This window comes from Rhopilema esculentum, chromosome 10, assembly GCF_057945365.1.
Source record: "Rhopilema esculentum isolate cy_ngs chromosome 10, ASM5794536v1, whole genome shotgun sequence".
Classification (NCBI taxonomy): domain Eukaryota; kingdom Metazoa; phylum Cnidaria; class Scyphozoa; order Rhizostomeae; family Rhizostomatidae; genus Rhopilema; species Rhopilema esculentum.
The window spans coordinates 8,441,871-8,467,157 of NC_142824.1; the positions used below are offsets into that span (position 1 = coordinate 8,441,871).

Below are 25,287 nucleotides of genomic sequence, written 5' to 3' on the forward strand. Positions count from 1 at the left end.
AATTGAGCTTTGATGATAGGTATACTTGTAAAATACCTCCAATAAAAAACTTTTCTTTGCTTGAGGGATTTTGTTATGGTGAATTTAGATATACGTACTTTGTGCTTGGGTGTTTAAAAATATTGAAATTCTTCTGGAGCAACCGAAAATTGAAAATGAAACTCAGAGAATGCAACTGAAGCTCTTTTTTGTTGAAACATTGTAATCTGCGTAGCTGTTTCTAAATTCCGAAATCTCCAAGCTGTGTTTTGGTGTTCCACTCTGATAAAATTGAGACCCTACTTCAGTCTCTTTTTTGAATTGCTCTCTTAATAGCTAGGTGATTTAGAAAGTGAAGACTTTTTTCTTTTATAGAAAAGACAGGCCTTACAAATGCTTGCTTTTCGGAAACAAATGTTTATAGCCAACACCAGAAAAACTAGAGGCATATTTTTTGACTTAAAACAAACAGCCTGAGTCTAAAGACCCTCTCTCGGGCTTCCCGATGATTTCCACCCTTGAGGCGATGTGCTCTAAAAATGAAGTTCATGTAGGACACGCCCTTTCATCAAGCATGCCACGCCCTTTCGTCGGGCAACTAAGCTTCATACCCCCCTAATGAAAATAGTGAAGTTTCGCCCCTGCTGACTAGCAATGATCTAAACAGGATGCTCCAACACCTTTCTCGACCGTATTACGTCACTGGCATAAAATTTGCCAGCTTGCACTTTGTAAGCCTCTGCTCCAGACCCCTAACTTGAAAGTTAGGGCAAAAATTAATACAAATAAATGACGACTTGCACTTTGTACAATAGAAAGTTAGATATAATTTCTACGTTTCGAGCATAACTCTTCGTCAGGTAAAAATAATAGGAATATCATCTCTTCATAAAGATTGAAGCCCTCCCAGCCCCCATGTCTCCTACCCCTACCCCTGCTGAAAACTTTCTCCTTCTTGGATTTTCGTGCATTCAGCGATTTTAGACCTTTGAGGGAGACATTTCCCCCACAATGCACCTTGATCGTAGGCCGACATACAAATGCATAATCAATGGTCCCCTGTGTCCACTTGTTTTTGACAACCAAACATGGCTGCACTCCAGAACGCTGAAGCTTGAAGATTTCCTCAAATAAACGAGCACTGTTGCAAACATGGCGATGGATCCAATGTTTCTTGCAACAAGCTTTTTCAGAAGACGCAAATTTGACGAATGTGTTGAAGTTTGTACGAAATTACTGATAAAAAATCCTTATGATCAGGTATACAATCATATTTCGTGTGTGGAATTGTACATGTTCTACATTTTCTATAGTAAAGCCATATAACGAGGGAAAATGCAATGCTCCTGTATATTGATCTTTATATCACGAATATTAAAAGCTGTTAGAATACATGGCACAGCAGATTTGTATTTCATATACCACTGCACTCATAAACAATTAAACTTAACACAATTTTGTTTTATGCTAAGTTATCTTACATGCCATGTTTGTTACTAATACCATGAATATTGAATTTCATGAAAGTAATCCATAACAGTCATCTTTGTCAAGCTTAGCACCTAAAGTCATTCTGGCTTGACTTTCAAATTTTCATTCTAGCTAGACTTTCTAAATGGATCTGATGTTGGGTAAACTGTAACGTGAAGGTGCCTTCTTAGCAGTTCCTAGTGTTTCCCTTTTCTATGTAAGATGAATCTTACATTTCCAGTGATAAGCACCAAAGCTATATTTCTATATTAATGTAATAAGCACATACATTTATACCCTAGAATCTCTGCTTTAATGTAAGGCAAATGGAAAAACCAAATGTAATATTTTTACAGGGTGTATATCCTGAGTCTCACTTAAACATATTTAGAAAATTTACTATAACTTCATTTTGCAATTATATGCTAACAAACTAACAAACACTATACAAAATGTCAATTATTTGGCTCTGGAAAATTTATGATAGATAAAAAAGTTGGCAGCAATGGTTCAGCTATTGCCATGGCCCTGTTATCAGTTAACTGCTAACATGATGCATATTTCAGTCCAGGTAATATGAATTTCGTTGGCATGCTGGTAATGGCACATTTGAAAAGTTTAGGTGTGCGATGGCACGGGATCCTTAGAATGGAGACCTCACAGTTTTTATAAAGACCTGTTTGCTTTTTTGTCCTGTGAATATACTCAAAAGAGGAGTCATTTGATACCAAACTGGACTCATTCCAAAAGCTGCTCAAAATTGGGTCATTTGAAAACAGAGTCATTTCAAAACTTGCTTTTTTTTGGGAAGCGAAAAAAATAAATCATGAAGAGTTATTCTTTCTTAGTTTCAAAATTAGCTCCAACAAAGCATGCAAAAGCGGATGAAAACAGAGTAATGGGAACACCTTTGTTTTTTACCAAAACTGGAGTAAGGAGAACAGTTCAAGAAAATAGATAAAAAACGGGATAATCTGAAATGAATGCTGGGATGCAGTAAAGCATACCTGGGGAGTTTTTGGTGTGCATAGAGACATGTTGTGTGTTTGAATGCCTAATATTACAAGGACTGATATTTTCCTGGTTGATGAAGTTCTACTGTTTGTTTTTTAACCAATCCATAGGCAGCATGGTTTCTAAAGACTAGAGCTCTGACAGAACAGACTTATGTGGATGAAGTTGAAGTGGATGAAGAGGGTATTGCAGAGGTTTTGATGGATGACACTGCAATTGCACAAGTTGCAAGTAAGCAATGACTTTACCAGGCACTTTTTGCTGTTATATCAACCAGCACAATGGGGGCAGTACCTGTTGTTACTAGGCAACAAGCCTTAAATCTTAGAATGTAAGCACCTATCATAATCCTAAAAACTTGTGACAATCTTTGATTGCTTGGAAAAACAAAATTGTGCAGGGCTTTCAAACACTAGTTGGAGAATATATAGTTGTAAAATTACAAAACAATGCTATTATTTAACTTTAACCCATGCTATGTTTTAGTTTTTTTCTAAAGCAAAATTAACTTTGACAAATCAAAAGGAACATAAGCTTTAAAAAGATGTTTATTGAGATTTTGATTTAATTCTAATCTGCTGTAAATGCATTTTGCAGGACCTGGTACATCAATGAAGAAGCCAGGAACTAGTCAAGGAGGACCAAGTCAATCAGTGAGGTAATAGATAAAGGTTTCAATAAAACTTTTAACTTTGATATGTTTTTATGTCTTGCCCTTGCTAACCAAAAAGCTGAAGTAGTATACATGTCAAATCATAGAATCTACACATTGGCTTGAACTCGTAAGGTGGAGCATTTATTCTTGAATCACATCCAAGCCAATATTTCTTATGTTCCTTTAGCATATGCTGTTCTGATCTCTGATATCAGAACTTACAGCTAATGATTGATTTGTCTATTGCATTTTCCCAGACCTGTTTCATCAGCAGGCAGACCATTAAGTGGATTTGTCAGGCCTGGGACTCAATCCGGAAGACCAGGTACAATGGAGCAAGCAATTAGAACTCCTAGGACTGCAAGCACAGCAAGGTACATATATTTTTAAGTTCAGGGCTATATAAAATAGAGCTGTATAATTTGAATTTGTGTTCTTCAAGTAAAATATAGAGACAATTGTTGGAATAACTATGCTTAGACCTCGCATAGCCTAGTCCTACAAAAGCCCCTATGCCAGCTGAACACTCTTTGTTTCATACATCCCTGTGTCATGAATGAGGCTTTCAACACCAGTTGAACCATAACACATAATATGAGCTATGATAATCTATGATGACTACAGTTGAAAAAGGATCATGACTTTCATCTATGTTCCATGCTTGATTTTCAGTTTTTATAATATTTTAGACCTGTAACCAGTGCATCAGGAAGATTTGTCAGACTTGGCACTGTAAGTTAAACCTTTTCATCAGCATTATTATCGTGTTAAAGTTATATTCCTTTCATTGTTTCAATTATTTTAAAATCCCTTTAGAGATGACTTTAGTGCGACACATTTAGTAAGCACTTTGCATGATATCGAATTTATGTTTTTATTCTCAATCTTTTCCAATTTAGGCCTCCATGTTGTCTCAGCCTGATGGTCCATTCATAAACCTCTCAAAAATAAATTTTGGAAAATATGCACAAAGACCAAACTTGGCAAAGGTTATTACATTTCTGTATTATTTTTTGAATGAGCTTGTAAGGAAATACAGCAATAGTAAGCAGCTTTGATTAGTTTTTCATTTGCCATTTTGAAGATATCTTATCAACTGCTTTTTCAACGAAGTTACTGAATAAAAATTATACAAAAGACGTAAAATAACCAAGTTTTGTTGGTTTACTCTTATTTCCAGGATAGTTGCTACTTTGAGTTTTAGGCCTAATCCTGACAGCAGGAAAATATCAACTGCAAAAACAATAACCCTAAAACATTTATGTTTCTTGCCAAAACATAAAGCTCAATGGATTGATCTCCATCAAGGTGTTTTTGTTTTCAGAATGCAAATAGCATAATGGACATAACCTTTCAAATATACTTTACAACAATATACCCTTTCGATTGTTAATGATTTTATTTTGTTTGAAGGCCTTATTTGAGTACATCTTCCACCACGAAAATGACGTCAGAAATGTAAGTTTTCCTTGTCTGAGTTTTTTCTTCCTTTTTTTAACTACAATTAGACAGAGACAAAGGCGAAGCCAAAAAAACTGTCAAAGAGAGGGGTACAGAAACGATTCTTGCCGACAAAAAGGGCGTGCTGCTTTTATTCAGTTCTTTTTCAAAATTCATACTTTAGCTGCAATACTTTGAAAGTTCAACTACAGAAATGGCGATACATTACAATTGTTGAAAAAAGGCTCCAGGATGTGAAAAATTTATTCTTTTGTACGGCAAAAATCATTTATGTTTAGACCGACAATGCGTCCCCTTTTCCCCTCCGTTATCGACACCCCTAGACAGAGAAACTGTTCATAATGATGATATCAGGATCTTCATTGGTTACTTAAGATTTTTCATGTATTAAATGAAGTATCAAATTTTCTTGGATTGCTTCATTTTAAGCGTTATACCCTTAAAATATACGATTTGAGAATGCTTTTTGCTGGTATGGTTTACGGTTGTATGCCTCTTTTCTTGCCTCCCGTCGCCTCACAGTCCTTCGCTCTTGATTCTGATCACAGGCTCTACAGTTAGCTGCTCTTGCAACTGAAGCATCAGAGTTCAAGGACTGGTGGTGGAAAGTTCAGCTCGGAAAATGTTATTTTAGGTATAGTGACATTTTGGACTATTCTTATGTTAGGGTAACAGAGCCTAGTCGTTCCTTTGTTCAGTTTACAATCGGATAACTATAGGATAACGATTGGATGGAAATATTCACTTATTCGTTAAAGTTACTTAGTGTTATTGCACTAAGTGCTAGTTGAGTTGCGGAATTCAAAGTGCATTTGAAAACTTTGTAGAGGGACAAGAGCTTTAGAGAATCTGAAAATTCTAGAAATAAGAAGTTTTGCTCTTAATTGTAGTAGAAGAAATCAACCAGTGCTAACTGACTCATATTATCTGTTATCTACTTGCTGGTCATAAAAGTTTCCCAACATTGGATGGCTATATCTATCATCTTTAACCTTGTCGCTTCTTCCCCGTTACTTCTACAAAGAGTTTGAGTTCTGACCTCAATTGTCTAGCTGAGTTGGACGTAGAAGTACCAGCTGAAGGCTGGCTTGAACTTTTGTGTTTAGCGCATACACAGTGAATAGTGGACATGATTACCAATCTTTCTTGCTTATAGACTTGGTTTATACAGAGATGCGGAGAGGCAATTAAAATCAGCTTTGCGAGATCAAGAAACCGTGGACGCATTTTTGTATCTATGCAAAGTCTACGTAAGACTAGACCAGCCTCTCACTGGAATTGAAGTTCTCCTAAAGGTACAGACTTGCGTTTTTTCTCTTCAACATTCATGCAAATTATTTTAATGAGACCGTATAACATTAATGCACATAGTGAAATGTACTCGATTGGACAAATAATGGTGTGTGATTATAATCACTTCTTGTGTACTGATTTCAACGTGCCCTAATCTTTTATCACATGCAGTTGTTTTCAGCTAATATAATTTTTTTCCATTCAGGGCATTGATAGGTTTCCCGGCGAAACAATGATGCTAACGGGAATTGCTAGAATCTATGAGGTAGCAACTTTTTGAATTCACCCCTTTTATTCTTACCAAAAAAATGTATAACTTTGTCAACAATAGAATTAATCCATGCGATTACCAAGCTATTTCTTGTTATTATTAATTCAATTTGAACATTTTCTTTATTCCTTCCTTTTATGTTATCGTTTTTCCATTCCTTTTCCTTGCTTCTTGTTTATTACTTCAGTAAACTGTTTTTCCTCTTCCAGGCAATGGCTGACACAGAAAATTCTGTAAAATTTTACAAAGAGGTTTTGCAGCATGATAACACGCATGTTGAGGCTATCGCGTGCATTGGGACAAACCACTTTTACTCTGACCAGCCTGAGGTGGCATTGAAGTTTTTTAGGTAATTATTAGATGTTCCTTTTTAATTGTGTATATATCTAAGTATTAAAAGTTATTATTTTAAAAGAATTTAGGTTATTGTTATTAGAGACGCTCGTCTTCTGTCCACCCAGCAGAAAATGGGTATCCAGTGATATCACTGGGGAGCCTTAAGGTAGAAAGGAAAGAATTGACCACCATCCCTCACCATGCCATTGGCCTAGCTTTCCTTGCGACTTTCCCTGCGCATGGATTGTATTGAACTGAATGTTGGTAGGCACACGAGACTAGAAGCGACCTGAATCATAGCATGCATAAACTGCAAGAACTATGTTACAACGAAAAGGTTTATTGGAAGTCTATGATCGATAATTTTCCGGCTTTTGAAGATGCTTCATTTATAACTTTATCTATTGATAAAAAGGTTTTTTATGTGATAAGCAACACTGCTCTGTTTTTCTGTTCGTTTTTCAACGCTCTTTCTATAAACAGGCGACTTCTACAAATGGGTGTGTACAATTCAGAAATTTTCAACAACATTGGACTCTGCTGCTTCTTCTCACAACAATACGATATGGCCTTGAGCTGCTTCGAAAGGGCGCTTTCAATGGCAACCGATGAAAATATGGCGGACATCTGGTATAATATCAGTCACATTGCCATTGTATGTATCTTTGACGTCATTATTCAGTCTCCATTTCTTTTACTGATTTTCTGTGTACCTGAAAGGTGCAATTTTCTGCGTTAATCAAGCACCCATTAGTAAATGCTAAGAATGCTCGTAAATGATATGTTTGTAGTTTTAAGGGAAATGTGTACAAGAATTTTTGCTCGCTTAATGCTATTCAGACTATAGAACTATAGTGAAAGCTTAACTGGTTGATAATGAATCTACGCTTCGTTTTCTAGAATATAGGCGATATGAGCCTTGCATATCAGTGCCTAAGGCTTTCTTTGGCATCTGATAATAACCACGCTGAAGCATTTAATAATCTTGGTGTTCTCGAGATGCGAAAGAGGCGCCCTGATCAGGTAGAACAGGTATTTTTATATTTTTCTCCCAGGGTACCTTTTCCATGGGTATTTTGCACAAGTATTTTGAACGTATCAACTATTTTGAACGTATAACCTGTTGGGCAGTCGCCAATACAAACCAGGCACTCATCTTGTCAATCATTAACAGCTTTTTTGCTGTTAAAACCCATCAATGGTAAATCCCTAAATATACTCTATTTTATATAAGCTATTTTACGCAATTTTAAAATGAGCTTAATTGTAAGAGGTAATTCATTTTCTCTACACGAGCAGTGCCTAGACCCACACAAATAAACAAGAAGCATGAATGCAAAGAATAATTTTTATCTAAGTCTTTGTTTAGCGTATTCATGATATATCTGACACAAAGGAAGGGAAAGGGTGGAAGATGTACATTGCTTGAAAAACAATTTTCACAATTGTTAATTCTGCCTTGTTTGTTTTTTTATTAGCTTGTTTGTTTATTTACTGTTTTTTGTTTGTTAGCTAGCTAGTTTATACTGTCAATTGTTTTCAGGCAAAGTCGTTTTTCAAGTCAGCGATCCAGCTCTCAGATCAAATGTACGAGCCACAATACAATTTAGCACATTTGTCAGAAAAGGTAGGGTGCTTGCATCAGATTTGCACTGTCTGCTGGTATGAAAAGCCATTTATCTGCTCGCTACCATCCTTTTCTCATAGGATTTTTTTCCGACCCTAGTTGCTAGTTTAATGGAACTGCTCACAACTTTATTCAGATACCAATAAGTGGCTTGATTAAAGGGCATAACTGTTGAATAATAGAAGACACAAGAACGTTTAACAGTCATAAAACTTTAAATTTGTTTTCCTTATTTACCTCTGCTTGCAGCATTGCATTATATGACAGATCCAAATGTTATTTGTTTCTCAAATATTTTTTTGTGCGTCCAATAGATGGGGGATGTACAGACCAGTTTTAAATCGGTCGAGAAATCAGTGGAAATCTACCCGGAGCATTGTGAGGGCAAAGACTTGTTGAAACAGCTGAAAGAACACCTGGCAAGTGTCTAAGATTCTGAACCATGGATAGATAAGTATTCAATGTAAATAAATCTGTAAAAATATCAGTTAATTATTTGAAGAATCCTGCAGTAGTCACAGTTCCGTCCTAGTTTAAGAGAAAAGGTTGAATCCTTTATTGAAAATTGTTGTTTTATCATGCCAAATAACTGTGTGACAAATTCTCTAAAAAGGATATTCCTCAGCTCTGTTGGAATAAATTGGATGATTTTTACGGTAAAGAAGCATCAGCATCCAGATTCACCTTGACTTTACTCAGTAGCAGTTGCTGGGGTTGATGGGGCAAAGGACCCCAGATAGGAGTTCAAATGAAGGGAAATATCAAGTATTTGTTTAAGCAGGTTATTAAGATTCTTTCATTTTATTTGGTGCTGAAAAACATTTTGCATAATTCGTAAAACTTCTCTTTCAAATTGACCCCCACCCTGGAAGTAAAAATTTTCAAAATTTTCAAAACTTTAAAAGCCCTTTGGTTAGTTGCATAGGTTATAAAGCATTTTTCAGACCTGTGAAGAACACACAAGCATCACTGTAACTTGCATGCCAAACAATGTGCTTTGTATTCATGGAAGGTTCATGTAAACAACACCATCTTTGCAGTAAAGAGCATTTGTGGTATATTTTCTCCTATAAAGATATGCAGGTTAAGTATGAGGCTCATTGAGTGGACAAGGCACAACACAAATAATTAGGTAATTTAGAAGTCTATGACCACTAGATATGAATGCAAAAAACACAATTGAAATTCAAAGCACACCCAATTTCAATGACTCTCTATAAATACTTAAATACAGTTAATGACTTGAGGCAAATGAATAATAGTGGTAAATCTAATAATTTTTTCAATTTACTTCATAAAAACACCACAAAATACACACAGACGGAAAAAGCACAGTACTGGTAACCTAATTATGATTAGAGTTTTGTCTGTTGGGTCTAAATTTCCTAAAGAATTTCTGTTTACAGCACAATTAATGAATATATTATTCTTCACTGTATTTCTAGTTAATGGAGAAACAATTCTAGGGTTTTTTACTGTCTTTTGACTCCTTCAATAATGAAAGCCCCTTTTCTGGCTACAACTATTTTTTTAACACTTGAAAGGTTTTTATAAATAGTTTTGAGGATGTTTTAGGAGTTTTCGGCAATATAGATACCCAAATAATTTGAAATTCTGAAGCTTGAAAGAGAAGATGTTGCCACCAAAAACAAGCATTTACCAATTTGTGATCCCATCTAAAATTGAAGTTAGACAGTGATGGGTAACATATTTTATTTGTAGGCTAACTTTATGGTGTTTAGAATCCTAGTGACTCAACATGTTCAGGGACATTTGAGCCAACATGAAATCAGGCCAACTCCTTTGTGGCATTTTTTTAAGGTCTGTTTGCTACTTAAAAGCTAATGCTAACATGGGTCATAGGCAGCAGATTGTCTGTTCCTGAATTGAGAGAATAGTCCTTGGAGGTACAAAAGTGCTTTCAAACTTTGTATTTGGATGTGTGGCAAGCTTTTTTCTGCATATTGAAGCAGTTCACAGGTAGGTATAATTCCCAACCCTATTTCATCTTGGCCTAAAGGTCACTACACTAAAACCTTTAAGTCATTTTAAAGTTGTTAAGAAATCTTGAGTTATTTGACAAATTTATCAGTGGGATATTCAGATGGATATTTCTTAATGTGCTCAAAGCACTCCTCTTTTTGGCGTTTGATTCTTTCTGGCAGACTTTGATACACATCATTAAACATTTCATCAATTGGAGGCTTTTTTAGTTGTTCTGCTCTTTTAAATGCTTCTAGCACTTGGAATCTTGCACTCTTCTTCCACTGGGCATCTTCCTTGTCAGACCAATAGTCATTTGCTTGTAAGTAGTTCCTGTCAAAGGAATATTGTAAAAGTTATGTATCTGAAATCATCAGAAAATGTTTAAACAAAGCAAAATTGTTTTGCAAATATGTAAGGTTTTTGAAACTAAATCCATTATAAGTAAACCTTACATGAAGAGGTTAAGATATCATTCTTAGAAGCAAAGATCACTTATGAATGAGATAGTGTTATAAATACACTAAAAATGAATAGAAAATGTACTTAGTATTCAATATTGCAATTTTACTTTTCCACCAGTTTATTTTATATTTATCATCCATTTTTGCTAAAACAATTTCACTTGCCTCATTCTTGATATTGGAGAGTCTACATTCTGCCAGTATTCAACTTCAGTGTTGGACCTGTATGCTGAAGAATCATCACTTGTGCTATGATGCCCAACCCTTTGGAAAAAAATATTTTTAGTAATAGAAACCTATTTTTTTGCACTTCCCTTTCTATCACAGGAATCAACCAGTCTACGTCCTACAGGTCTTCTTCCACTGCAAAGTATATTAGTGACTTATTTGCAGCTTTATTTCTGAAGAAAGTATACATATATCTAAGAATCCAAAATTGGCTTTGTGGTCAAGTTAATAATAGAACAGACTATGTTTTGTGATGTTATTCTAAAAATTCTTGTGGCCACTTTTCCAGGATAATATTCATCAAAAGAAAGGTACATGTAGTTGTTATTAAGCAATTGAACCAGGCCCTGAAATGAGCCAGCAAGAGTGCCTCCACACACGCCTCAGAAAATTTATCGGCTTGATTGTTCAAGCACCTAGCTGATCATATTTAGCCAATGCCTTCTGCGTATCGCTGTAAAACAACAATAAATTTATGGGTTTCGCAAATCCTAAGTAATGTTCAGAACACATGCCCATCTGATTCACATTGGTTAGTCTGTCATGATTATGCACATTTAAGAAAATATGATCAAAAGACAAAACAATATAGGAGCTGAACCAATCACATAAAAGAGCAGGTAATACATAGCTGTCCTAGTCAGTTTTTTGACAAAGTTAAAAAGCAGCAGAGTGGGTTGTTTGTTTTGAACTGTTCAGTTTTATCTTAAACAATAATATTGTGATATTTGCCTCTCTTTATTGAGTTATATTATTACATTGTAAGCTATTCACAGAAGAAATGAAACTCAAATGAAAACTTTCCAGAGGCAAAGTGATGTTATCTCTTTAGCCTACCTTCTAAAAACTTTGTAACCCCCTCTGTCCAATTAGCAATTTTGCAAGCAAGAGATTAGCACAATAATAAATGACATTTCATATAATACATGATATTAACTAGGATGCATATGAGAAGGTTATAATGTAAATTCAGAAGAAAGTTTTAATTCTTTCATACCTATATGTCATAGCTTCAATGATGACTGGCCTATTTTCATTTACTGCAATTTCTCTTGCCCTTTTAGTTGCATTATAGACAGCAAAAAAGTCATTTCCATCAATTCTTACTGCAGGCATTCCATAACTTGGGCCACGGCAAGCTGAAAAAATTACAAATTGATAATACTAGAATATTCTATCAAACAAAAACTTTAATACTTATTCATAAATTAGAGTCATTATACACCAAAGTAAAATACACGAAAAGGTTTTTGATACAAGAAACTCAGAACAAGATGTCATCAAAAGCAAGGTTTGTCAAAGAAACATACAAGTGAAGGAATAATAAATATTATTAGCAGTAGATTATCTATTTTTTCAACTTACCAACACCATCACCTCGATATTGGTCCATGACAGGGGTTGAGATTGCATACCCATTATTACGGCTATAGGAACAATGAAAAGGAAAAATCAATCAATGACTGCCAAGTTTCTAGACAAACTGAGAAGAGATATAAATTAAAGAAAGAATTAATTGTAAAATTAAAGCCAAGTTATCTAGCAAATTAAAGTGGAATAAAATATAACTAAACACCCTCTGAATTTTTCTTGTAAATTTTTTTTATAAAAAACTTTTTGAAAATAAATCCAAAATTTTTGGAAAAACGGGACAAGATAACAGTTCTTGTTCTCTCGGCCTGCCCATTGGTGTGTGTAATTATAAAATATCTATAAGAAAATAAGCAAGGCTAGATTGATAAACATACCAAAAAAATATGACAGGACAAGCAAGTGTGGCAGCAAAGTTGAAGGCTGCATGTGCATCTCCTTCGCTAGCAGCACCCTCTCCAAAAAAGCAAACCACAACACGATTGTTTTGAGCTCTTTTGAAAGCATATGCTGCTCCAGAAGCTGTAAAGAAATTTTTTATTACAAACATACTACACAAAATCAAATAAACTTACATTCAATTGACAAAGTGTTGAACATATTGGACAGATTGAGAAATGGTTTCAAAGTATATAATTAGTAAATCCAATTGTTAAAAAACAACTTTGAATCATATATGGTCTTTCCAAAAAAGGGAACTTAATCCATCACATTAATTTGTTTGCTGATCTTCTTACAATATAATTTTTAATACAGATTAAAAACAAGCACCACCAAGATCTTACCTTGTGGCATCTGTGTTGCTAATGGAGAAGATATTGTAACAAAATTTAGTTTCTTTGAGCCATAATGTACAGGCATCTGTCTTCCTCTTCCTACATCTAGCTCATTTCCATAACACTGGTTCATAATATCATCTAATGTGAAGCCCCTCCACAGGAGAACACCTATAATTCAATGACTTGTAGTTAACTGGCAGCAAAAAAGTTGAAACTATTCAAATTTACCTAAATTACATTCAGAAACAGGAAGATAAACTTTCTTCTAAACAATATTTGCTCAAATTTCCCTTCAATAATTTGTTTATACTGCGTATAATATATTCTGAAATACATGGACTTAAAGGAAGGTAAATATTCTGAGATAGCTGTACCTTAAAAATGAATAACGAAATTATAAAAGGTTTTATTATCCACCTTGTTCTCTGTATTGACCAAATATAAGATCATCATCACTTATGGCAGAAGCGGATCCAAAGTGAGTGGCTTCTTCACCATAACAGGTCATGTAAAATGAGATTCTTCCCTGTAAATGCAGAATAAGCTGGTTTATAATATGAAATGAAATGTAAATTGGTAAAAAAGAAAAGGGCTTGAAACTTCATTTTATATTAAAGGTGAAATGCATCTGTACATTCAATTATTCATAAATCATAAATCTTTAACATACCAATATGAATTTGATGAAAAAGCATAAATGCTTGTTGGATAATAAGCAACAAACTAAATATTGTGTTACCTGTCTTTGTGATTCATACAAGATTTTATCCATAGTCTTTAGTAACACCATCTTGCGGTATACTTTCAGGAGGATTTCTTTACTGAGCTGTTGAGTGAATGTTTGTCAATATATGTTGTAGTAAGGGATTTTCATTTCTTGAGCCATCAAAACATATAGAATTCTACGCAACATATTGTACAGTAGCACAATGATGTTAAATTATAGTCAAATATTATCATCTTTCCATTCAAAATTATGACCAGTAACTCTTATAAGTTTATAGTCATCTGTATATTTGTTTTGTGTCAAAAAGATTAGACCTAAATTTAATGGAAGATGAAATGCAATAGCTGCATCAAAATGTATCATACAGATTTTGAAGATCTCCAGGGTTCCCATTGCTGCTAAATTGTTATGCTCTTCATCTTGAAAGCAAAACAAGCACGTAACAGGCTTTTGTGGTAAAAATATAGCAGGCGTGCTAAAGACCGCACCCCTGAAAACATCCAGGTGTGTGGTGGCGTGACATTTTTTCGCGGAACTTTTTGGTAATTCAGTAGATCTGCGGAGAATTTGCCACCATGAAAATGATGACAGCAATAGTTTCAGTGAAATTTACTTTGCAGAACTCTTACCATGACTACTTACATGTTATTTTTGAGGACTTGAACAATTTTCAAAACAATTATCAACAGAGCTTATTTAATATATCAGCAAAAAAACAGCACTGCAAGTACAGAAAAATGTTTGCCATGTCATAAGCAGTTTTCATCAGCTTCAATAATGAATCATTAATAGATTTATTGATGCTTTGGAGTTCATCTGGTTGTAATGGCCTTTTTGCTTGTAATTCCATGCCCTTGAGGGCTCTCTGTTATCAAGCATGACAGCTAATTTATGTACCTCACTGGGCAGGTGCATAAAAGGTAATGATGGCCCATTTTTCATTAAATCAAATGTTGCTAAAATCATAGCATAGCTATGCCTAAAATAGGGGGTAGCAAAATCCACAAATCATCTGCTACTTTCTATCGCATAATCTGCTATTTTCGCAACATTAGCAATCGAAAATGAAAATCTTGTTTTAAAGTTCCTCTTAAAATTCCGGGACAAAAATCTCTGTGTTTGTCTTTGTTCGCTAAAATGCCATCAAGCCTTGAAAAGGTGTAAACTTTTGCACAAATCTCTTCTCCACTTTTTGCATCATTGAAAGTACATGTTTGCCAATGAATGTTTTGTCGCTGACAATAATGATTCCACCGACACCGAGAAATAGTGATAAATATACACCCAGAATAAGACAACCAACATAACGGTGGAAATTTTTGGAAAAGTTCCTCATATCAAGGAAAATTATGATGAAGGGACTACAATTAGGTTTGTTATAACAAGAATTCATTATATACAGGATTTGTTATACCGAAGGAAGTTGTACAGAGTGAGGCAGAATTCAAGAGGCCAGACATTGTTTGTCATACCAGAAAATTAGTTATACTTGTAACCATGTCAGGTTTCATAATATCAGGATTCCACTGTAGATTTGTCCTATGGTTATCGCAAAAATTTTTTATTTAATCCGCAATCCCAATAAGGTGTTAAGGCTTTTTGAAGTGGCATGAAGTAACAGCATCAAGGAAGGATAAATATTATAACTCATCTCAAATACCCACAAAACCAATAATTATGAATTTTTCTCCCATAATAAAAGAAGGCGTGTGATGTTTTGCACTAATGGAAATCAGTAGGCCTGTGCCAGGGGGTGCGCGTGCTATCACACACCTTTCCGATGAAAACCTGATATAAAGAGATTATATCTACCTTTGGATCTTCATCTGGATTTATTAGTCTTCCGTCAGGACTTGATACTCTGTATACAGGAATTCCATCATAACGCTGAGGATCAACAAATTCCAAGTGCTGTGTGAACTTCAAATCAGCACCTGCTCCAGGATACCTTGCTAGATCTTCTAGTTCACCAAAATTCTTAGTGGAACTCTCTTTTGAATACTATAAGCAACATTTAAAAACAATTAAATTAACTATTTATAATTTGCTCTGATGAAGCCCGTATGCCGAGGCAATATATTAGCCATAACTGATTTATGTATGTTTGTTGTTGTTTATTCTCAGTGTGTTGTGGTGTTCCTTTTCTACTACATCTTAATCGATTTTTCGCAAAAATAATTCTATCAGAGTCTGTTGGGTAGCCTGCTATTATGGCCTTTTCTCATTCACACACATTTATAATTTCCCGAGTTCAATCATTGTTTTGACTGGGGTATTATAGCTGCTTGTCCAAACCGTAAAGTATTTTTTCTGTGCAGGAAACGCCATATCAATCAAAATCAAATTTGTGGACAAGGAACATTTCCTGAGAAATTTTGCACAAAATTTGTGGCAATTACATTGCCAATGTCTCTTGAAGAGATCTTGTATTTTTTTTCTTCTTGCAATATGAAGCTTAAATGGTGCCATATTCGCGGGGAACTTTGCCAGGTAAACAAGAATGGCCAACGTGAAGACTCTGGTTCGGATAATCCAATTAACCTCGTGTCATACACGTCGAGGAGTTTTTTGACGGCATCAACGAATCACAGGTCGCCTAGGGTCAGTGAACGCTTTACTTAAAAATATGACATCTAGAGCCAAAACATGGTACTTCTCCGGATTGTTCATGTCGCCACTAAAATTATGCGCGGACTCTACGACAGATTTTTAATAATTTGCGGACAGAATAAAGGATGAAAGTTATTGTGCAGACCAAACTTTACAGCCTGGCTGCTAGTCATTATTTACTTCTTTGGAGTCTATGTAATTTAATTATTCCATTTCAAGAATCCATCAGCAGGGCATTAACAATTTGAAATAAAATATGCATATAAATACCTTTCTATTGACTGCAAAAAATGACAGTGCTGTAACCTTTGTGACAGTTTCTTTTATGCCAAATACTGCATTTCTGCCAGCAAGCAATTTTACTAGGCTGGAAGCCATTTTGTGGTTGTCAGTGTCTCGTGTGATGTTGCTGTTGCTGTCCGACCTCATCCTCGTGTTTCGTCAATATGGCGGAGATGGAGATCGAATTTGGTGGAGGTGGCGAGAAACAAAGTATCATTGCTGTGGGCATTAAATGTGAATGTACCCAGTCGATTTTAACGCGAGCAGATGGTTCAGCATCATTTAAGCAAGGTAAGGTAAAAAGGGCTCTATTGTGTAGTTTTCTAGTGTGATAAAATAAAGTTTGAAAGTTTGAAAAAATGGAGAAAACTTTCAAATAGAGTTTGAAAAAATGTAGCAAATATGAAACACCGCAATACGCCGAGAATAAACAACAATAAATACACGTAAATCATAAAAGACTAAAATTTCGCCCCGGCATACGGGGCTTAATCAGAGCAAAAGTTAACGGTCTAAAAATTTACACATTTAAAGGAGGCGAGGGTGGTGTCGGATTGGCTGATGTGGAATGGTGTGAATGCAGCGCAGTGGTAGAGGAGGGAAGGGTGGCGAATGAGAGAGGGTGGGTGATGGTGGTGGAATGAAAACGTAATGGGGATGAAGTACTATAATATGAAATAATGATAATGTTGCTATAAGGTTAACGGTCAAAGGTTCTGTTCATGCCGTTCGGTGCGAGAGTGTTTGCCAGGCCAATGAGGTATTGCTCTTTGGCTTGTAGGACACTCTCTCGTTTATCGTTGAGTTTCAGTAATGGTGTTACAGTAAGGTCATTGATGGTATTTTCTGGGCTACAGAGGTGTTTTGCAACAACAAATTTGTCCACTTTGTGTTGATAATGTATGTGTTCGTTATATCTGTCTTTCAGTCATCTGCTTGTTTTTCCTATGTATTGGCAGTTCTTGTGTTCGTTAGTTAAACAGCGTTTGCACTGTAATGCGTAAAGAACGTTAGTTGCAGTCCAGTCTTTGTTTTATGCCGTAGTTTTTGTCAGTGTTAGTAAAGTTAAAAGTAGTACTGTCTGTGATGTGTTGGCATGTTATGCAGTTACGTCGCAAGTGGCATTTATAAGTGCATGTAGGATTACTGGGTGTGTCACGTTTTATTCTTGCATGAACCAATATTATTCTTTGCATTTTTTGGAGTTCTGTAATATATTGATGTTTTGTTTGAGGATGGTAGATAGCTGTGGCAAAGAGAGGTGATAGGTGACAACAAATGGTGCTCTCAATTTTTTTGCGGTACAGAATTTGAAAATGGCTTTGAAAAAAGCAAACATTTTATGACATACTAAAAGCTTTTTCATCTGACACTCCTCAGAGCATAAAACGTCAGAATAAGGTTCTGAAAGAACATGATGGAAAATATATACCCAGTTGTGAATCGAAATAGGCCAATCAGAAAAACGAAAGCATAAGACCAGTATGGTGTTCTGTGATGTTTACGTTGTTTTGTGGTTTTCAGACCTGTCTGGTTTTTTTAGAAGCCTTCCATATTTGTTTGCGTGTCTTTTTTGTTTTGTAACCTCGTTTGGTCAAGTATTGTAGTAGTTGTTTTGTTCGGAATTTGTAGGTTTCATCTTCCGAGCATATACATCATGGTCGTAAGGCAAGACTGTATAGGATTGACTGTTTTGTGTGTTTGGGGTTTGCGGAGGTGCTGAGGAGATACTGGTGTGTGTCTGTGGGTTTGACATAGAGATCTGTGGAAAGGGTGTTGTTTTTATTGATAGAAATTGTGATGTCAAGAAAATGTATGGATTGTTTGGATTGCTCTCTGGTGAATTTAATAGTGGGATGGGTACTGTTAAGTGTATTGATAAAGTCAGTGAGTTTGTCTTGTCCGTATGTCCAAATCATAAAAATATCGTTGATAAACGCCACCATACAAGAGGTTTGTAAGGGACTTTCTCCAGGGCATCAGATTCAAAGGTCCCTATGAAAAGGTTTGCATAGGGTGGTGCCATCCTTGTTCCCATTGCTGTAACTTGTTTCTGTAAAAAATGTTGTCCGTTAAACTCAAAATTGTTGTTTGTCAAAATAATGTTGATAAGGTCTCAAACAGTTTCTGTTGGGGGAGTTTTTAATGTGCGTTTATTGAGGTGTATCCTGGCAGCTTGGATACCTTCTGTGTAGGGAATGTTGGTATAAAGGGATGATACATCGAGGGTAACAAGGAGAGAGTCATTGGGGATAGCAGAAATGGAGCATAGTTTGAAAAACCCTGGAAAATATTTAATATGAATAAAATCCTTGGTGAGAAAACCCCTCACTTACAAGTAGACTCAAGCTCACAGTTCAGAAATAGAGGAAGTACAGTACAGTACACTAGAGCACATGTAAGATCATAATGGTCACAGCAATTTGGCACATGTGGTCTGGGCTATTTTTGGTTTTCACTGTATTTTGTGTGTGTTCAGGCCATGCTGGGAATGGCGTGCGATCGCACGCCCACGCCTTGGCACACGCCTTCCGTTGCTCAGAAGTGCAGTTTATCGCACGCCTTAAATAATCTGCAAATAACACTTTATTCTAAAGTGACCAATATGGCCCAATGTAATTTTTTTATCATAATTCAACTATGAACGAACGGTGATAATCACGCAATCGTTTCTATTTGATTTCTACTTGACGAAAAATTTGGCGAATATTCTAATTTGCTTAAAGTTATGGTAAACGTTTTTTGAATGAAAACATCCACTTCTCGATTTCTTCAGATTCTAGTAGCCGGACTTTCAAGGCACACGATGATACCATGTTTAAAACTAACAGAAGTTCTGAAAGTGGCGAAAAACCCCTGTAAACGAAGGTTTCCATAATTTCTTTATCAAAGTTTTGAGTTGAGGTCTGAAAATCGCTCGACCTTTTAGGCCGATAATCCTTGCTTTGCAGTTGTGGTCGCTTGTCGCATTTGCAATAACTGCAGTGGAATCACGATATAACGAACCCTGGATATAACGAACTTCCCGGTATACCGAACTAGATGCCTGGTCCCTTGGATTCTGCCTAACAAACTCCTTACAAATTCGCTCGGTATAACAAACCCCGGATATAACGAACTCTCGTTATCACGAACCATTTTTAGGTCCCTTCATCATAATTACCCTTGATATAACGAACTTTCATAAATTCTTCATCTGTTATTTTTGTTTATTTATTTTCGGTATTCATTTATCACTTTCTCTTGGGGAGAAATCATTTTTATAATCGGCAAAACATGCCGATGATACATTTCAAGTACTGGCTGATAGACTCAATGCACGAGATGAAAATTTGATTGCGTCAGAAATTACTGCGAATGAGTACATTGCAGTAATTTGAGTACATTGAGTACACTAACAAATAACTTCTTACATATAAGGCATTAGCAATAAGCGACGACAAAACTTTATTGAGAGACCCAGATGGAGAAGCAGAAAAAGACAAGTAAGAATGTGAAGTAATTGAAGACATCATTCAGGCACCAACTAGGAGCGAAGTGATACCAGCTTTGCCAATCTCTTGGTCCCAAGTTATAAAAGGAACACTAAGATTTTCATTTTCAATGACCAGCCAGTTGTATTATTTGAATTCAGATTGGTTTTTTGAGTTAAATGGTACATGTATGGCTGTACATGTGCACAGAGGTTGGAGATAGCCTAAACAAGCCCACCATAGGTTTTTTAGGCATGAACTGCGAAAGGACCCCCAAAAAACATTATCTCTCGGTTTAACAAACTCCCGATATACGAACTATTTTCTGGTTCCCTTCAGAGTTCGTTATATCGGGATTCCACTGTAGTTACAACCCCATGGCACATGTAAGGCTTTGTTTATTTAAACAGGCTTATTGATCTTTAAGCTTTAAATGATTTGACCCAGATTACACTGTGGTTTACGAGTGTATCTTGCAAGTGCGATCAGTAAAATCCCGTTTTCTCAGGACTGACAATTCCTCTATATACAGTTTACTTTATGTGCATTTTTCTAATCTGTATGCAAATACAAAACTCTTTAGAAACTTTTACTAATAAAATGTGGCCAAAAATGTTCCAAAATTAAGAGACTTTGAATTGTGAGGATTTAGCTACTGTAGCTTTTTTACAAAATATAAACGTGCAATTAACCATTTAATTCGTTCTAACATTAGTCAACAGATAAGTTTTCTTTATGGTGAAAACACAGTTAGAATTCTTAAAGGACAAGTGACACGCTTTTGGCGCCAAATTTTTTTCTTCTTTTAACTAAAAGTAAAATGCTGTATGAGAGTGTTGTTGAAATATTTTTCTATTCGGATTTCATTTTCCTACTTAAAAACCCTTTTCAAATTATGGCGGGAAATGAATCATGTGACACCGTGACGTAGATTGTGATAATTTGTTATTGCTGCTACTGGTATACAGTGCAATATTAACGTTTACTGCACGCTTCTAAACGAATTCAGTTCGTCTGGACCTGTCGCGTCGTGTTTCGTAAACTCTCTATTAATTACAGGAAAATTCCGAGTTATCACAATGTACGTCATAGGGTCACGTGATAAAAAGCAAAATCGCGTCCCCTACGCCCCCTGATTAGAATTTTTTGTTCTAAACCAGGAAAAACTTACTTTTAAATGATGATCTACAAGTTAATGAAAAGAAAAGATAGGGTGAAAAGTGTGTCACTTGTCCTTTAAATTTTGAGAACGAGATTGTCAGGAGAAGCAGACCAGAAGGGTTTATAAACTGCAGGATTACATAATAATTAACCTACCTTATTGTTAATGTTTTTCTCTTTAATATGTTGGGTTTAATAAAGCTTGTTTGATAAAATGTATTGATTGGACTAGCCTTGCTTATGTTTTCTTATGATAAAGTTATGTAGTCTAGTCCATATACAGCTGACTGTATTATTAAGTACTTTGGTGCAATAGCACACCATTGCACGCCTTGGCACCACAAGGAGTGCGATTCATTGCACCCCTGCCATTTTATTCCCAGCATGGCCTGGTGTTTGTTTAATTTTATCTAAGTCAATAAAAACTTTAAAAGCTGATTTACTAGATCATGCTAGTTTAATAAGAAATATGATTGGATTAATTGTGTAGTGCATGTTTGCTTGAACCTTAAGAAAATTAGATGAATTTTTAGTAATGTACTTTCATTAAAGAACCTCTCATTGAAAAGCACTACAATTTCCAAACTGGTCAAAACCCATTGAGTTTAACATATAATTTTTGTGAGGTTTGCTTCTAATTTTTAAGGAGCTTGGAAAACTTTAAAATGGAAACTAAGGGTATATAATAACTTTAATGCTTTAGGGGAAGAGATAATGATTTTATTGATCCAAGGTAATTTTTATGCTATTAGGTGCATCAGAAGCTCTTGCAGCTGTTTATGGTCCAGTAGAGGTGAAAATGAACAAAGAAATTATAGATAAAGCCACAGTAGAATGTAACTATAGAGTTAAATCTGGATTACCGGGTAAGTGACTCTTCATGGCTATTCATATAGTTCAGCTTCAATTAAGTTATAGTAGGAAAAGATTGCAAGCAGAATAATTTGCTTGGAAAATAGGTCATGGCATAACATTTGTCTGTCTATTGATAAGTGTCATTTGTCTCTGACCAGGTCCTTTCTGTTGGTATTTTACTTTTAAGATGGCAAAATGTAATAAAATTATTTGAACCATGTTTGTGCAGTTTCTCATGCTTTTGTATGAAGATGTGAAGGGTTGCTGTTCCTAGTTACTTCCTCTTTATATCAGTACATAAATAAGGCAATTAAGCAAAAGCTTTCATTGTTTTAAGTTAGTTTTTTGTTTAAAAGCCCTTGAAATCTTTCTACCCCACATTTTCCCCCAAAGGCATACTCAACTACACCCAGTGACACCAAGCCCTGTTATATTCTATCAAAGAGACCCAGTTTAGAAAGTCAGGCTCACATTTTAATCTCCATTTTCATTTTCTTATTCTGTATCACCTATAAATATTTTTAGGTAATGCTGAAAAGGTTGTGGAAAGACTAATAAGAAATAGCTGTGATTCAGTAATTCTAAGTTCCTATAGCCCAAGATCAGCAATTTCAATTATTGTTCAAGTTGTTAATGATGGAGGACTGGTATCTTTTTCTGTTATATAATATAACTTCATAGCTTGTGTTCTTTTCCTGCTTACTGCTTCTCTGCAATAGTAAATGCCATAATCATGCTTGTATTCCATTTAAAGTTGACCAAAAAAATTATGTGCTGTTATTTCTATTTTGCCTGCATTTTTCTTCAAATAATTAGAAAGAGCTTGTTAATTTACTATCAGGTCACCAGTAATCAGGTGTTGTTAAAGGTCAAATACAATACTGCAGTTCCTTTTATTATGGCCATTTTATTGTAGTGACAAATGGTTCACATAACAACTTTGAATGAAGTTTGTGTTTGTTATTCTTTATAAGACTAAATCTATTTGCTTACATTACAATATCAAGCAATTTTTCAATGTATCATTAGTAAACTTTGCTCCTTGACTTTTCATTGCTGTTATCATGCGCTCTCAATGCCGCCTTTATGGCTCTAGTTAATGCAGATATTCATTACATTACATTACAATATCAAGCAATTTTTTCAATGTATCATTAGTAAACTTTGCTCCTTGACTTTTCATTGCTGTTATCATGCGCTCTCAATGCCGCCTTTATGGCTCTAGTTAATGCAGATATTCCATTGAAGTGCATGGCAGCTGCTGTGACTTGCTTTATCTCAAAAAATGGAAAGATCTATTTCAATAATTCACAAGATGATGATCAGGTATGGGTACTTCTTCTAAGTCTCTGTTTTATTTTGTTGCTTTCTTCTAGTAGTTAATATTTTGTGTAGGTTTTATGGCAGTATCATGTTTGCAAAGGGATTAGCAACATGTGGTGTGAGAACACGCTAACTTCTGTTACGATTTTTGTTTCATACTTGACTTTTATTTAGAGTGAAGGAAGGCGTCAGGTCTTTGTGGTTCAGTGTGTAGGATGTCTGAAAGATATCACAAATAACCTATGTTTGAACATTAGCCAAAAATTTCAGATGGCAAAGTTGCAATTCTAGTAAAATCTAGAGATTTTAACAGAGAAGTTTGCAGCAATCCTACCCTCATTGGCGCTTTTATTTAACTTTTGGATCCTGAAGGTTATAAACTTATTTTTCAAGTTTACAGTGCTTTATTTATGCCTTTTACAGTTTGTCCTTGTAAAGATTTTCGTAAAGAGCTCTATTATTAGCCTCGTTTCAACAACACAGTCTAAAATCGATAACTCATTGAATTTCATTAAACAGGTACCAGTCGCTACATTTACGTTTGTTTTCGAAAGTATAAACTATGACATCATCAGCACACTATCAAAGGGTACATTTTCTACAGAGCAGGTAGCACTTAATTTATACACTATTAACTTTTCAAAACTTGTTTCTTTAAAGATTGTACCAAAAGTATTTTTTCGCAGTTTTCCAATATTCATTTTTGCAACATAAACATCATGTATCAAATAGGATACAGCACAAGTCTGCTGTCGGTTAATTTGCAACATCTATTTTTGCAATACCATCCAAGCATTTCTTGCTGGTTAATTTCATGAATTTTACTGTTATTTTTAATAAATCTTGATGATATTATTTGCTATGAAAAGTCCTGATAAACCGAGTCACATCTCACGTTTAGCAGTGTTTAGGAGACATTTGCGTAATTTCTTCCAACATTTTCTCTTGCTGGCCATACAGTGTTCTTAAAACTGACGCATATTTCCATCTTTCCCCAGTACTTTGGTTGTTTGGCTGCAAGTAAAGAAGCAGTAAAATCTATTTTCTCGTTCCAAAGGAAAGCACTCGAGCGGGGAATGTCATTAGTATGTTATTTTCTATATCTTTCAAAACACCTTCTCATTATTCAACGATGTTATTTAACTTGAAAATTAAATTTGCTGTTCCATAAGAACTCCTATTTCCGTTAAATGTAATTAAAGCATACTTTAACGCAGAAGTTAACCCAAATTTCTGTTTTTTGTCGTAGGAAAAGAAAACATAGCCGCCTCATCATTCTTCTTTGAACCAATTTCCAGACTACATTGAAAGACGCCGCTCTTCCATTGCACGACAAAAGTAAACAGTTTGCCAGATGCCGAAAAAGCTATAAACGATGCCGTGCGTTGTGTAATGACTCACTAGCCCAGAGTCAAATTTACCCATAAATTCCTTCACACTGTTGGTGAATTGCTAAGTGCTGAGATAAAGACAAGGTTTATTAACGTGTAAAGCAGTGTAACAGTGAAATTGTAGACACCGTGAAAAACAAACAAGTTCCGAATATGGAACTGAGAAGAAGATGCAACAAAAATTGGTGAAATTCTTAACTGCTCACTACAGTTAAAAATAATCGAGATGATGTTTTCAAGTTCATCGGTGCTGGCTTTATATGACTAAATTTTAAGCAAAAATTTGTTGAAATAATTCTACAGTGCTTTTGTATGTGAATGGAAGCAATTAAGAACTGTAGCAAATTATTGTAGTATTGTAGCAAAGCCGTAGGCCTAGGGCATTATTGGATTTTGCAAACACGAATTTTTGTTAAAAAAAATTTGTTCGGAATAAGTGCTCAGTTTCTTAATTTTCTTTTTGATAACCTTTGGGATTATTTTAATGTGAAATTGTATCCGTGAAGGTGTAGATAATTGATTTTGTATTAAGAA

General features: G+C 35.2%; 3 protein-coding genes across 4 annotated transcripts; 2 read left to right on the plus strand and 1 right to left on the minus strand.

Moving 5' to 3' along the window:
- The first annotated feature begins 1,032 nt into the window (after positions 1-1,032).
- Positions 1,033-8,700, plus strand: LOC135693586 (tetratricopeptide repeat protein 8). Of its 2 annotated transcripts, none has more exons than XM_065212120.2 (15): positions 1,033-1,239; positions 2,574-2,694; positions 3,061-3,121; positions 3,376-3,492; positions 3,808-3,850; positions 4,018-4,107; positions 4,532-4,576; positions 5,128-5,213; positions 5,736-5,874; positions 6,078-6,137; positions 6,353-6,492; positions 6,963-7,134; positions 7,380-7,511; positions 8,023-8,106; positions 8,421-8,700. In XM_065212120.2, exons 1-15 carry the CDS (start codon positions 1,132-1,134, stop codon positions 8,535-8,537), a joined length of 1,515 nt encoding a protein of 504 aa, XP_065068192.1. In that variant the 5' UTR covers positions 1,033-1,131; the 3' UTR covers positions 8,538-8,700. The 2 variants fall into 2 exon arrangements, with proteins under 2 accessions (XP_065068192.1, XP_065068198.1); XM_065212126.2 differs by having other exon boundaries at positions 7,380-7,502.
- LOC135693612 (2-oxoisovalerate dehydrogenase subunit alpha, mitochondrial) lies at positions 6,961-16,712 on the minus strand. Its single transcript, XM_065212146.2, has 10 exons — positions 16,539-16,712; positions 15,471-15,659; positions 13,671-13,757; positions 13,349-13,457; positions 12,938-13,099; positions 12,530-12,674; positions 12,147-12,208; positions 11,779-11,920; positions 10,719-10,817; positions 6,961-10,422 (listed from the first exon to the last, which is right to left on the minus strand). The coding sequence occupies exons 1-10, from the start codon at positions 16,695-16,697 to the stop codon at positions 10,179-10,181; spliced, it is 1,398 nt and encodes a 465-aa protein (XP_065068218.2). The 5' UTR covers positions 16,698-16,712; the 3' UTR covers positions 6,961-10,178.
- LOC135693633 (exosome complex component RRP46) lies at positions 16,712-25,189 on the plus strand. Its single transcript, XM_089110975.1, has 7 exons — positions 16,712-16,841; positions 21,937-22,050; positions 22,565-22,684; positions 23,223-23,365; positions 23,882-23,971; positions 24,361-24,447; positions 24,612-25,189. The coding sequence occupies exons 1-7, from the start codon at positions 16,715-16,717 to the stop codon at positions 24,624-24,626; spliced, it is 696 nt and encodes a 231-aa protein (XP_088967101.1). The 5' UTR covers positions 16,712-16,714; the 3' UTR covers positions 24,627-25,189.
- The last annotated feature ends 98 nt before the right edge of the window (positions 25,190-25,287 follow it).

Bases quoted from the DNA above. Each gene is read 5' to 3' on its own strand.
- LOC135693612 (XM_065212146.2), bottom strand. From the start codon at position 16,697: ATGAGGTCGGACAGCAACAGCAACATCACACGAGACACTGACAACCAC. The intron at 11,921-12,146 runs GTAAGTTGAAAA...TAATTTTTTCAG, and splicing joins ATATCGAGGTGATGGTGTTG to CTTGCCGTGGCCCAAGTTAT. The intron at 10,423-10,718 runs GCAAGTGAAATT...TTCCTTTGACAG, and splicing joins TCTCCAATATCAAGAATGAG to GAACTACTTACAAGCAAATG.
- LOC135693586 (XM_065212120.2), top strand. From the start codon at position 1,132: ATGGCGATGGATCCAATGTTTCTTGCAACAAGCTTTTTCAGAAGACGC. The intron at 1,240-2,573 runs GTATACAATCAT...ACCAATCCATAG, and splicing joins TAAAAAATCCTTATGATCAG to GCAGCATGGTTTCTAAAGAC. The intron at 3,122-3,375 runs GTAATAGATAAA...GCATTTTCCCAG, and splicing joins GGACCAAGTCAATCAGTGAG to ACCTGTTTCATCAGCAGGCA.
- LOC135693633 (XM_089110975.1), top strand. From the start codon at position 16,715: ATGGCGGAGATGGAGATCGAATTTGGTGGAGGTGGCGAGAAACAAAGT. The intron at 22,051-22,564 runs GTAAGTGACTCT...AAATATTTTTAG, and splicing joins AGTTAAATCTGGATTACCGG to GTAATGCTGAAAAGGTTGTG. The intron at 23,972-24,360 runs GTAGCACTTAAT...ATCTTTCCCCAG, and splicing joins GTACATTTTCTACAGAGCAG to TACTTTGGTTGTTTGGCTGC.